The sequence below is a fragment of the Haemorhous mexicanus genome, chromosome 4 (assembly GCF_027477595.1).
Source record: "Haemorhous mexicanus isolate bHaeMex1 chromosome 4, bHaeMex1.pri, whole genome shotgun sequence".
Classification (NCBI taxonomy): domain Eukaryota; kingdom Metazoa; phylum Chordata; class Aves; order Passeriformes; family Fringillidae; genus Haemorhous; species Haemorhous mexicanus.
In genome coordinates this window covers 28,282,931-28,297,248 of record NC_082344.1, presented here as the reverse complement: position 1 = coordinate 28,297,248, position 14,318 = coordinate 28,282,931, and the positions used below count along the sequence as shown (strand labels likewise).

Sequence of the window (14,318 nt, the reverse complement as noted above, 5' to 3'; positions counted from 1 at the left end):
TGAAAGTCAAAATCCTGTCCCTAGTTTGCAGCACCACTGGAAATTGCACATTTTTCACAGAAACCTGAGACAGAATTTACACACATGACCAGAATGGGATTCCATGAACTATAGCAAGTGGTTCAAACACAGATCCTTTATCTTCCCATACAGAGGAAATTACTACAGTGCTCTACAGGACCCTGCTCCTGTATGTTTACACTCTACTGCACACCTGTCAGTGCTGGGTGCCAGAAATAAGATGGCTGTGTCTCTGCTGAAATGAAGTAAAAGGAGTAATAAAGCTGAGGTTGGGAGAGATGGATGGAAGCAATAGAAGCATGTGGGGCACTTGTGCCACTGGTGTGTCAATGTGAAAAACACATTAGCTTAGTAAAAGGATAAAGTCTGGAGTTCCTAGTTTGGGCACAAATGTGGAATGGTATCAGGCACAGGACTGGGTTTGTACTCTCTGGCTTACAGTCATGTGAAAATCTTGAGTGAAGCTGCTGGAATTAAGAGCTGAGTGTCCAATTCTCTGCTATAACTAGTCAGTCCACTGTTCCTAACTCTTTGGAACCACCATTTGAATTTTTTCATCTCTCAAACTCAAAGATTGTCTACCATGCCTTTCTTCAGGCTCACCTCCAGGGAAAGGGAGAAAGAAGAGGCAGCTGTAAGATTCAGAATTCAAAATGAAACTTTGGGATTAACTGCAGTGACTTTCCTGTTACAAGCATCTGCAGTGCATGGGTGGGTTCTAGACATGCTGTGGCACCAGGTGATTTACAGCAGAGCTTCTGTGGTTTTCTGCAAAGCTTCGAAGCCTGATGTGTGCAGCTGCTTGGGCTGGGGTAAGTTGGAAAAAACTCATATAGAAACAGCCACAATTTCACTCATTCAAATTAAAACTGCAATGAAAACCTGGCAATTAAAATGCAGGCACTGCTTCCACTGAGTAAATACATCAGGGAGGAAGTGGTACACAGGAGTATTTGATTTTTGTTTGAAGCTTTTGTTTAAAAAAGTACTGAATGTGTCATTGCTGATAGGGATATTGAATAGCTCCCACTGCTGTGATACAATTGAAACCTCTGCTGATGACAAGTAGTCGCTCTAAATTGTTGAAACATGGAAGATTGGCACTAAAACACATTTCCTCCCTTAAGACTGCAGCCTATTGAATAACAAAGGTTTATTAGTTGAAGTCCCTTGCAATCAATCCTTGCATAAAACATGCATTACTAATGCCAGCTGTTGTTAACATATTAACAAGAAAACTGATTTTGGATTTGAAAACATTGGGTGTTAAATTTCCTCTTTTACCCTTTTATACCATTGTAGAAATCACTGCATATTAAAATATTGGTTGCTCAAAATATTAATAGTACTAAGCATGAAATAAATGCAAATCAGGAAAAATAACTAATTTTTTTTCAAAGACACAAAGAAAGCAAGCCAGTAATATTTTGCCCATTACTAGGGACACCTATGTTTAGGGCTGCATACTGTTTCAGTAAAAATCACTAACTGCTGAACATGCAAACAGCTTATAAATATTTCTTTATATCAATTACATATTACAGAATGAAAAGTGAAATTAGAGAGCAGCAGAATGTATTTATTTGTCCAAAAGAGTCACTATTCTAAATCTGTAGGTAACAGAATGGCTTCAAGGAAAGTGTGTACTAAATAAAAAGACAGCAGCAAAAAAGCAGCTCTGAATTGATCTGGAATAAATTCATCTGAAAAGAGCTTTAATAAAAAAGGCAGCCTTAGTCCTGGGAATTTCAACTAAGCCAGCTGATTAGCCCTGCAAACACAAGGCAAAAAGACTATTTAAAAAAGGATGCACAATAATGAAACTTAAAGAAAGACAATATAAAACAAATCTCTCAACAAAAATGAGAAGAGAATTCATTTTCCCTGTGATGCTTTCCACAGCTCCTGAAAGTGCCTGCTGCTGGCAATGAATGACATGCAAGGGGAGGGAGAGCAGAGGGGAAGAGCTGTTAGCCTACCAGCCGATGGAGCTTATCGCTCCACTCCCTTCGTGACGCTGGGAACTCACAAGCCTATAAAATGTGCCTTGGCTCCCAGTCCCCTTCTCCTTAAGCAAAATCAAAAGCAAGAGGCTGTAGAGAGGAGAAACAGGATGCTGTTTTACTCCGAGGTAGCTCTCCTGACTTGTCTGTTAGAGCATTTCTAACAGTCTGAACAGCATAGCTAAAGATTTTTTTCTGACAGAGCTCTCCTTTCCAGTACCAGTACCTGCTGTGCTGCCTTACTTCCCCTTCTCTTCCTTCCCTCTTCTTATCTTTTGGTGGGAATTTTGGGAGGGTTGGAAGAGGGAGGCAGGAGAGGTACATCATTCCTAGAAGAGAGGAGAGAAACACCCAAGATGACTTTGGTCCCCACAGCCAAGTGGAACACGAGCACAAGCAGCAGGTGGAACATGAGCCTTGCTGAAGCAGTCGATCCCTGGGGACAGGCTCTGGAAGCACCACCTGCAAATGCTTCTGCCCCTGTAGCCTCCTCAGCAGGCAACTTCTCCAATCAGTTCGTGCAACCTTCTTGGCGCATTGCCCTGTGGTCTCTGGCTTACGGCGGCGTGGTGGCAGTGGCCGTTTTTGGGAATCTTATTGTCATATGGATTATCCTGGCTCACAAGCGTATGAGGACAGTGACAAATTACTTCCTGGTGAATCTGGCCTTCTCTGATGCCTCCATGGCTGCTTTCAATACTCTCATCAACTTCATCTATGCACTGCACAGCGAGTGGTACTTTGGAGAGGCTTACTGCCGCTTCCACAACTTCTTCCCAATCACAGCTGTCTTCGCCAGCATCTACTCCATGACAGCCATCGCTGTGGACAGGTGAGAAAAGAGAAAAGTTTAGGGGTGAGAGACTGAGATCAGATTCTCTGCCAAAATAAAAATGCAGAGATAACAATCATAGTGATGAGAAGCAAAGATCTCAATAGTTCTATCATTGTGCTTCTCTAGGATCTCTCCCTAACTCACTTTTTCTCCTGGTCTTTGGTCTTTTTCCTTCACTTTTCCATTGTTTTTATCCTTCTGCTTTCTTTCATAACAAACATTTCCTCTCTCTGTTTGACTTCAGCTGCTTTCTGTGCTCCATCATTCAATACTCATTCTGTAACAGCAACTCAGGGTTTTGCTTCCCACTGTGAAAACAGTCTGCCTCTCAGCTAGGCATCTAATATATACTGATGTGGAGTTGCAGAGTGTGTGTGTGTAAAGGGAGAGGATTTCAAATTTCCCTCTTCTCTGTATTTCTGCAGATGGCAGAGGCATTTGCCTCCTCTTCAGAAATCACTTCAGATCCTGGTTTTAATAGCTTTTCTCACAGTCAGCTCTGGGATGCTTTGTTCCTGCTGATTTTAACTAATGAGACTATTTACATTGCCATCTGTGCATATCTAGAGGTCTGGTAAGAACAGTTTCAAAGTGCTTAGGTTTTTTCTGATTTCTTGAAGCAAAATAAAGCTTTGTGACTGTCAAAGAAAAAAGGTCTGGGAAAAACTTTACCTTTGTACTCCTGACAATAATGGAATAAGACAGTTGTGTTGTCCATACAGCAAAGGGGAGATGTAGTTGCCAGGTTTCCTACACAGATGGATTGATGGCTCTGTTTCTCAGAGAGTGCTCTTAGTCTCCCCTGGAAAAGGTTTCTTTCTCTATTATTGTTTTCACATGTGCTGTGCTGGAGAGATAACTTAGTGGGTTTTTTGGTTTTGTTTTTTAGAAAAACAGATTGATTTGTATCTCAGGTCTTTTATTCCTCTTAGCAATACACTGAGATTACTCACTAAACTCCTTCTACATATTCAAATCACATTATACATATTTTCTGAATTGACTTGTCAGAACTGTAGTATTTCCAAGTGATCGTAGGTAAGATTTCATAAGGTTCAATCCACTTTCTGAAATGTTATTTCTCATTTCCAGGTACAAAGATTGGGAAACATTGCTGTGCCTTTTGTACTTGTGGACAAGTTCAGAATAATACTTTTCAGTTTGCCCTACCAATTGAAAATGTTCAGTGGTATTCTCAGCTAGATGCATTTCTGTTCTGTAAAGCTAGAAATGAAAGAGCAAATTAGATTCTTGGCAACTCTTGTACTTTCCTGCTCTGAGGATGGGAGAAATGAGGAAATCAGTACACTTTCCTCCTGCCAGTGATGTATCTTCTCAAATGTTAATCCCCATTAAAAACTGAGAAGATAGTGTAACACCAGTGCGACTACCTCTGACCAGGAAAAGATTTCTTTCATTGTCTTTTTGAGTTTTGCTGAAGATTCTCATCTAGCTTGAGGTTTTCAGAAACATAAAAGGGCTTTAGTTGAAGTGTTTAACAGTTAGAGCTGCATATTTAATAGTGACTGCTGCAGCTCATCAAGCCATTAGTTGAGCAGTTACAGGGATGCTCTAAGTAATGTTTTATTTCATTTTTTCTGACAAAATTATCCACAGAGACGTAGTATTCACTACTTTGGCAGTTCCTAAAATTATGCTAGGAAATTTGGAACAAAAGTGAATACAGTTCCACAGGAATCCAAATGCATTTCCAGAGTGAGAGAAAATAGCTCTGCTCCTTACTGACTAAAGTGCAATGGACAGAGACATCTACTGGATATGCTTTCCTTGGTGTAGCAGTGCAAAATGCTGGTGCTCAGAGGTGAGTAAATAGCTACTGTTATTCACTCTGATCTAGTTCTTGTCAGAAAATCCCCTGAAGAAATCACTATTTGCACCCCATCACATCCTCCAAGCTCACCTGCCTCCAAAGGCAAATGAAAATCTTCCCAATGAACAATGGCATAGCTGTGCTCAGGTGAGCTCTCTGTAGTACCACGCAGCATCATGTAAAACAAACAGAAGAGCAGTCTAACCCCTCCTTCCCTATTCTCACTGCTATTCCTTTTCCTTTTATCCCAAATCACACCTGATGCAATTCAGTGCCTTTAAACATTCCCTGGCTACCTCTGCAAACCAATTCTGCCAAGTTGAGGAAACCTAAGGGTCAAAATAGGTCCCAAGGAATGTCCTTGGATGTACAGACTGCCCTATTCCAGGGCAAAGATCTGGTGGGTGGATGTCTTTTAAACTTTGGTTCCCGTTTGCCTTTCATAAAAGTTCAGCCATTTTAACCCAGTAAACTCATCCTGACACATTCTTTAAATTAAAAATTTTAAAACAACAAAAGCTACAAATCAGGATAAAGGTGCTAAGGGAACTAAAATTATGGGATCAGATGATTTTCCTTTAGAAATTGTTACCACCCCAAAATACTAAAGGCCGTGGGTAGGAGCTCACTAAAATGTATGGTGTGATATGCCCGACTGGTTGCTTTAGAACATCCAAATGTTCACAGAGTACAAATGTGTGACTGTGAACCTGGACATCACCAAGCAGAGGTCATGGGCAGTACCTGCTTCCTTTCACATCTGATTCTGGAGGACATTCTAAGCTGTGTAAACTGTGAGATTACTGGACTGACACCGAGTTTTGTGAACTAGGCACCTCCTGCAGTGGGGGTGAGCTGCAGCTGGAGCTGAGGATTCAAGTATCCAAGACTAAAGATCCTGGTCCCTGAACACAGACTCAAATTCATGTGGGTTTATTCACACTTCTGACCATCCCTTCCTAGTGCCTTTTATTTTTTTTCCCTGCTTTCTCCACTTCTGACCATCCCTTCCTAGTGCCTTTTATTTTTTTTCCCTGCTTTCTCCTGAGATGGCACAGATAGCTCACACCAAGTTGTTTCAGGTACCAGAAGCAGCAGAGATTTTATGCTGTGCTGCTTCATGGGCATTCATTCCTGCATCCTTCTATAGCTCATACTGCACAGTTCCACTGCTTCCAGTGCAACAGTTCCTTTAGCTATGTTGTGGGGATAAACTGGTAAATAGTCTAAAATAAACTGAATAGGAGAGAATTCTGGAGCCAATATGCCCTTGTCACTGACCAGGGCATGATCCTAAAGGGTCCATCCATGATCCTAAACTCCATCTGTGATCATGGCAATACAGTGTGTGACTCCAGTACAGTTCTTGGACATACTAATGACAGTAAATTATGCAGAATTTAGATGATCTGGCCATTGAAGACCTTCTGTCCTTTCCTACAAGATCTCAGCGTGTAAAGAAGGTGGTTCAGGTATGCCAGCAATTACTTTTGAGTCTCAAGATTGCTTTGTTATACAACCAGTTTTGTGCATAGGCCTAAAAATTCTCTGCAGATGCATGATGATTACAGTGGAAGTTTGGGGATGCAGCAATATAGCACAAAATAACATGCCTTCCATAGAACACTTAGTTCTATGCATTTTCCCCTGGTTTTAGCACATTTACTGTATTACTTTCTCAGTTAATTTTCTCTCTGCAATTCCATATTGATTTTCACATATCAGTGAATTTAACTCTTTGTAAAAGCAACTCCTCTGGACTTAAAAGTATTCTAATAGCAATGGTGAGTAGCTGCTGATCCTATTCGGATCTTACCATTTATTTTCTTTCTAGTAAGCCTGAAAGTTTTTGGTCTTTGAAGGCAAAAAACCATTTGTTTCATTTTATGTGACTTCATATTTAATATTCAATTTTATTTCTCCGCTTGCACAGTCTTCTCTCTTTTATGAACCTTAGTATTACCTAGCTTCTAGCATACATATGTATATCCTTATTCAATACCTATAATTCTCATTTCCCACCTATTTTTCTCACTTTTAATACATATAAAGAAGCACACATATACTGTGTCAGATTTCTCTTTTTCTGCGACATTGTTCAGTTACTGATGGCTGTTAATAATCCCTGTATACACTCAGATTCCAGCAAAAGTAATGATACAAGCTTGTAACAGAAGACAGATATGAGACATAAATGCAGGATTCACCTTATAAAATAAAATCCAAACTCATCACAGAGACACACTCACATCCTCAAAATATCACTTAGGCTCTTCAATCTCTCCAGGTGAGAGACTGAAGTAAGAGCAGTTATTATTGTCACAAAATGGTACCACAAGCCCTATAAATTAATGTTACTGAAATTCTGACGTAGGTAGTTGGCACAAAAATGTCTTATCTTTCCAGCAGAACACGTTTTGGTATCACTCTCTGCCCGATTTCCCATTCCTAGGACAAATTGCTCAAGGCCTTCATGCACCAAAAGCATTTTAAACTGATATGCCTTCCAAACCATCTATTATCTGACTGCTATTAAGTATCTGTTACCTGCCTTGGTGCTCAGAAATAATAAAGTACAGAGAAATGTGTACATGTAAAAGTGCTCTCAAACATTTCTGGCAGATTAAGACACGGAGTGCACATGGCATGACCCTGTGTTGTGATCATATGGCAGCAGTGTCAGCAGGAGATGCACATCAAGAAGATCTGTTGGTATTTGCATCCTTGAACATGAGCTTGGCAGCAAGTGTTTTGTGCTTGGCTCACTGGAGGAGGCTGAGGCAGTGACAGAAGGAAGCCTGCACTGCCCAGCCAGCTGCCACACCTGGCAGAGAGCTCTGCTCAAATGGAACTGCAGCCTTTGGTCCCTCTCTCATTCCTTTTCCCTCAGACTTAAAAGCAAAACCAAAGTAAATGGTTTTTATTTTAAAAGAAGTGAGAATTTGCACTGAAGACTTGTGAGAGAGAGATGAGCATCAGAACAAGAAAAACAAAAAAGGAGATGGAGGTTTTTTCAGGCTTCCTGTGCTTCACAGGCTAGAGACTTCCCACTCATACCTGAGAATATTTTCACCATAAGCAATTGATAGTGCTTCTGTCTTTCACCATGAGATGCCACTTCACTGTTAGCTGGCTTTTCCTAAAGCCTCTGGTGCCACATAGCTACAGAAAACACAACAAGCCATAGTGCAAGACAATGTTTTTTCAAACTGATGGATGACTTCAATATCACAACTTCAGGAATCAGCCTTGGTCACTGCACATCACAAAGAGAAAAAAATGCAAGTTATGCTTTAGAAATGTTCACTATTATTTCTATTCTTACTTTACCAGTCAAACTATAGAATTCAAAGAGGAAATCCCATCCCCATTTCTCTGTCTTCCTCAAAGAGTATTTGAAGATGAAGCACATCTTATTTGTGGGTTCCAGTATCTGGGCTGCCCTCTGAAAACTACTAATTCTCAGAACTGGAGAGACAGTTCAATAGGAGGGCATTAAGGGCTTCAAATATCAAGAGCTGAAACACAAAGGACTCTCTATTATCTGGGGGTCTAAAAATATTTTTCTGGACTTGACAATTCTCTTTCTCTCTTGGTAAAGAGGTGAAATAGTTTCTGCAGAACACTTTAATGCAATGGCTACAGGATTCAGCATGCATAGGCCTAGGAAAAATAAACCTTTTCTTTCAATGGTACAATTTCATAGTGATTGGACAAAAGGACAGGATTTTGGTCAAAATTCATGTCAGATTTATGCTATTAATAACATACTGGGGCAGTCCAGGAAAAAAAATACAGGCATAATAGTTATTTTTTCCTTTTTTTTTTTTTTTGTACTGAGTAAATATTCTATTTAATAAGCTCCTTTCAAAAGGTGCCATAAAAAAAGGGGATGATACACCAGTATCTTCAGAAATATAAGCAACATTTACAATGGCAACAAGCCCCCAGAACTCTTGTTCCAGATAGGAAATATCCGCTAAGTTTTAACCTAACGTTCAAACAAGAAGTTCATTCTAGACAGAGTCTCAGCCTAAAATGCATGCTCTTATTTATAATTTAATGAAAACTATTAAAATATGTCCTGTAGTTTACTATGCAATGTAGCCTGCAGTACTTTAAAAAGTTAATCAAGGGTTAGGGTGATGAGTTTTTTGGGGAGAGAGGTTTGTTTTGCTTATTTTTTTGTTTTCTTAAATATTATTGTCTAAATACATGTTTTTCTGACTAATTTACCAACCAGGAGAGAAAGCTGTATCCTTCATATATTAGTGTTTCCCTAAAATAAAATTATTTCAAGATAACTGCAGAAGCAAGAAGGAAGCCATCTATATGACAGTGGCAGAAATGTAGACACTAACAGTGGTTTAATGCAGCTGGAGCTGTATCTACAGACCTTGCACTGACACTGGTCCTCAACAGCCTAGGTAGATGATATTAAAAGAAAAGGAAAAACAGAAACCTTTCTCTCAGGGCAAGTCAGTCTATTATTTTATGAGACAGACCTTTTCTATCAATATTCATAGGTAGAGAATACATTGCATAAAATCAATCGCACACTCATAAAAATCTAGCCCATTGTCAGTTACCAGATCCTCCTCAAGTAGAAAGCCCTGTTTATGAGAGCTCAGCCACCCTGGAAACTTTCAATACTACTGGTTTTAGGTTTTATTTAAGAGGTGCTTGTAAGCAAGGCATTAGAAGCTACTCCTGATTTCAGAAAAACTTCAGTGTTTCTCCCTGCTCAAAGCACAAATAGTCACTCACTCAGAGCAACACACATTCCTCTGGGTAAATCAAGGCCAAATTATACTCCCGGGGTATTGCCCACTGATATCTCAAATGTATCATGTGTTTATCTGTCATGCTGTCACACACCTCCTTTATGGCATTAGCTTTAAGGTGAACACTGCACAACAGACCCTTCAGGGCACCAAAACCAGTCAGTTACAGTCCTACAGAAATGCCCACAGCCACTCTTCCTGCAGAGAAAGTCAGACTAAATAAATGAATACAAACCAGTCCCACAAAAAAAAAAAAAAAGGAGCCTTGCTCTAGTAGGTAGCAGATAGTGATTAAAAGATACAAAAGTTAAAGATTTGGTTTTCATCATACAAAAAATGCCTATAAAATCTCAGTTCATTCCATCACCCTTAGTCTAGTCTATATAGCTTACATTTTGGAGGATTTTTCACAGCAATGCTCTAAACAAGGGCAGGGAATCACAGCAATTTCCTTCATTTTTTTAAATACCAGTTGATTCTAAATACAAAGTCTCAAGATCAGCTTCTGTCTTGAGGGAATAACAGCCTTTGTGTATTCATGAAAGAAGCATGCTTGCTGTCCCCTGTCGACAAGTCACTTACATGCAAGCATTACGATTTTTCTCTCAGTCTCTTCCTTTGTCAAGTTCAAATTTCCTGTTACAATCTGGGATGATCACATTTTGCCCCATGTGAGTTTACAAACACATGGTAAACAGGTGAAACAAATCAGTTAGGATGATTAAAGGCTTCCAACTGGGTCTCCAAACGGGCATTTGTAGGATCCAATTTTGAACATCATTTTGTTTTAATAACATCTTGTGTACTTTTGCCACAATTTTCTAAATGATGTGTTAAAGATGAAAGGTCTTCCTGGCTGTATCAGCCAGTGTATGCTATTTTACAAAAAGACAAATTAGGTTTATTTTTTTAATCTTTTCTATTGTTGGGACCATAATACACAAACTTCACAAGCATTTATAGTATGTAACAGCTATTTGGCTCATGTTACTTGAAAAGTGTAAGAGAAACATGATTATGTTGCCATTAAAACTGCTGGCTTAAAGAGTTTATCAACATTATTCAAAAGAAGACTGTCTCTATTTTTGTTTCAGAGAAAACAGGTTTTCTTGATGTGCGGTGAGCCCAAGACACAAGAAGAGAAGAGTCCAAATTGTAGACTCTAGACAAACAGAGCAGTTCAGAAGGGAACTGGCTCAGTTCTGACCCCAGCAGCTACGAAAAGAGTGCAGCAGCAAGTACACCATGATGCACCAGCCATTGTATCATGCAGCCTGAATGATTTCTCATTGAGCTCAGTGAAAAGACTTTTGCAGACTTCACTGGTAATCAATTAGGGACAAAGATTAACACAAGATAAAGCTGTAAGAGAAGTGATGACAGTGGGATGTCATATGGCCACCAAAAAAAAAAATCATGTGCTAATGATGTGCATATGAAACTGAAGTGCTACCTAAAATGCTTTGGAGTCATACACAGAAGAACATGGTGCAGTTATTGAGCATTCCACATTCTTGGAAGTGCTGGCTTGAACTCTACCTGCACCTATTTCCATCCCTGCATTTCTAAATATGCATATTCCATCTTATAATTATTTTTCAAGTATAAGTGTTTTGTGGGTTGTAGGCGAGACGGGGGGTAGCACGGTCGGGACAGACGGAGACGAGAGATCTCTGAAGCCAGGTCATGGAACTTGCGGTTTATTGCAAAGGGCGTGGGTACAGGGCCCTGCTGGGAGCTGCCAGCTGCAGCTCGGAGCAGGCCTGAGAGAAGAGAGGATGAGAGGGTAATAACGTAAAAGGCAAGAGCTAAGAGCATAGAAAAGTAAGTAAGAGAGCAAGAGTAAGAAAAAGAGCGCAAGAGTAAAAGCAAGAGCGCAAGAGAGCGAAGTTCCAGTTACAATACAATAAATCATCTTCTGTGTTGAATATTCTGATTCTCACTAACCAATCTAGTACAGCATACAAATCCTATAGCATTTGCATACAGCCTATAAGAATCACTACATTACCATATTGTGCTACATTTTAAACCCTAAATACTACTCTTCGGACCCCTTCTGCCAAGCTGGCAGGGTCTGCTCGGACCCTCGGACCTGCCTGCTTGCAGAGGGTATTGTTTCATCCAAAGGGGATTACCTTCAGCCGGCCACACCATTGTTTTCCCGTTCTTCAGTAACTAAGGGATGTCAAAGCTTGCTTTCATTTCAATCTTGCTTATAGTTTCTATATTCTCAAAATCTTTTGCCAGGCAATCATATTTGTAAGGCTTTCCTGTTTCATCTTCCCCAACAGTGGGTGGGGTAATAATAATTTTTGCTTGTTGTGATAAATGAGTATAATAATGAGTTCACTCCTTTCAGCAATGTATGTGCTTTGTTGTGTAGAATAAGCTATCTGTGGCACTATCAGCAGCTCCCACTGGAGTGAGAAACCATTACAAGTCCTGTTTTTAAATCAAACCACCTTAGTGGGAGTTCAGAGTCCTTTATTGAGCAGAGAATCATACTTCTCAAGCCTAGTGACAGACTGAACAGTAACTGTCCAAAGACTGCAAAGCAAACTGGCACTGCACCCTGCTGAAAAAATGTCTGTGTGGCTCTAGAATGCTTTTCAGTGGTGTAACAAGGCTTCAGTAGCTTGTAGCCATTAGAAATCTTTCTTCAGCTCAAATGCCTACCATCTTTTACTGTCCCTGGAGAGGAGGTGTGGAGAGGTGCAAGGTCTGTGTGTAAATATCACAGAACATGGTGAACCTATGAGGGCTTCTGCATGTGTCACTGGCTTCAGAACAACTGCATAAATTTTGGGCACTATAACAGAAAAGGCATTAATCTATCTAGAGAGCATCTAGAGGAGGACCACAAGGCTGGTGAAGGGTCTGGAGGGGAAGCCTTATGAGGAGTGGCTGAGGTCACTAGGCCTCCTCAGCCTAGAGAGGAGGAAACTGAAAGGAGACCTCACTGCAGTCTTCAACATCCTCACAAGGGAAAACAAAAGGACAGGCAGTGATTTCTTCACCCTCCTGACCAAGGACAAGAACCAGCATGAAGCTGAGTCAGGGGAGGTTTAGGTCAGATTTCAGGAAAAGGTTTTTCACCATGAGAGTGGTTGGGCACTGGAACAGGCTGCCCAGGGAAGTGGGCACAACACAGCCCATCTCAGTTGGATAATGCTCTCAGGCACACGGTGTGATTCTTGGGGATGGTCCTGTGCAGGGTCAGGAGTTGGACTCAATGACCCTCATGAATCGCTTCCAACTCAGCTTATTGTATGATTCTAGGATGAAAGTAGTTCTTTCTACTTGAAAGAACTGTGGAGTAGCAGAACAGTCTGTAAGACAGATGACTTCAGAGCACCCAAGAAGTCCTGCTATTCCCCTTGCACGTTGTTTATGGTTGGCTGATTACAGAGAGGAAAAACTCCGAGTTCTCTCCCATACACTTGCAGAGGCAGAAGGGCTTGACACCACATAGCCACACTGCCAAAATGTTCTGGTTTTATACCACTTCTATTTACCTTGGAATCTCTGCTACGCTAGGGCTGATTTCTGTCATGTCTTTTGCTCTTACATGACCCCCAGTTTCCTTTCTCATTCTCTCTTCTCTCAACACAATTTCTATATGCTGTTAGTCTACAATTTTCCTTACTTTGCTTTTCCTACTAGTTTCTTATTTTTCTCTTTTACTTCTATTTTTTCATTCAAACTGCTCCCTAGACTCAGTTCTTTTGCTAGATCCTATATATCTCCTCATTCTCCCTTTCACTCCTGGCCTATTCAATTTCTTTTATTTCTATACCATGTTCAGCACCATTCACTGCACAATTCAGACAGCGTGTCTACTCTTCCCCCTTGTAACTGGCATTTTTCCATCCTTAATATATGTAAGCATATACAGAGCAAAAAAATTAGCCATAATGACAGAGCAACACCATGAAATAGGACAGTTGTCAGCCATAGGGAATTGTAATATACAAGGGCAAATGCTCTTCACACATACCCATCATCCTGTCCTTAGTCTCCTTACCTCACTGATTTTCTGAGGAACACCTAAGCATGGAACCTCTAGCCTGTGCTAGCAGGAGCTTTCATTCCTGCTGGAAGCACTCTTGCTGAATGGAGAGAGATCAAAAGCGAGAGCAAACCGAAAATTTAGCTACTGCTCTACTGCTACTTCAGATTGAGCCTAAAGAGACAGAAACTACCCTTAGATACCTGTAATGGCAAGACAACATTTACAGCAAACAAAATCATAGGCAGGAGCACATGTTCCTCCTTTGCAAATTACAGCTAACAGTACAGGAAGAACTCGGTTCTTTTCAAGGCTTCTTTTGGCTACAGAGATAACATCCAGATTCTGTTCAAATGTGGAGGTAGTTTTTGACCTTCAACAAAGGCTCATTGCACCTTTTCTACTTTACTTACTTGTGGCAACAATGGTTTCTCTAAGAAAATGCTACCAAACATGTATGACAAATCTGAGTGAATGTAATAATTGCAGTTATAAAGCAATATCTCACTATGTTAATTAAGCATTTTTGTTTCACAGAAAAGCCACTTAGGGAACTTACACTTACAGAATACACTGTAATTGTTAGTTTACCAGCAAAGTAGAATAATTTAGATTTGTTATCAAAGGTTCTGTAACAGAGCTGTCAATACTCTCCACTAAATCTATCCAGCACAAAGATATTATTGAGGGAATAGTCAAAGTTCCACTACTTCCTTTCCATTTTGCTTGTTAGAATGACTGCGTGCAACATACTTGTAAACAATCTTGTGCAATAGCTAGGCTGTTGGCTTATCACTCAAATTTGAACTCTAAAGATAAATAGCATGCTTTT

The 14,318-nt window shown here is 40.2% G+C and overlaps 1 protein-coding gene and 1 long non-coding RNA gene across 2 annotated transcripts in view; one reads left to right on the top strand and one right to left on the bottom strand.

Annotated features, from left to right (window-relative positions):
* The first annotated feature begins 2,337 nt into the window (after nt 1-2,337).
* Nucleotides 2,338-14,318, top strand: part of TACR3 (tachykinin receptor 3) — a 38,339-nt gene continuing 26,358 nt past the window's right edge. Inside the window, exon 1 of the mRNA XM_059844202.1 lies at nt 2,338-2,856. Coding sequence (XP_059700185.1) covers nt 2,381-2,856 — 476 coding nt within the window. The 5' untranslated portion in view covers nt 2,338-2,380. The remainder of the gene's footprint in view (nt 2,857-14,318) is intronic.
* LOC132326255 (uncharacterized) overlaps nt 2,728-14,318 on the bottom strand; it is a 105,426-nt gene continuing 93,835 nt past the window's right edge. Inside the window, exon 5 of the long non-coding RNA XR_009486180.1 lies at nt 2,728-2,846. This is a non-coding gene — a long non-coding RNA (uncharacterized LOC132326255). The remainder of the gene's footprint in view (nt 2,847-14,318) is intronic.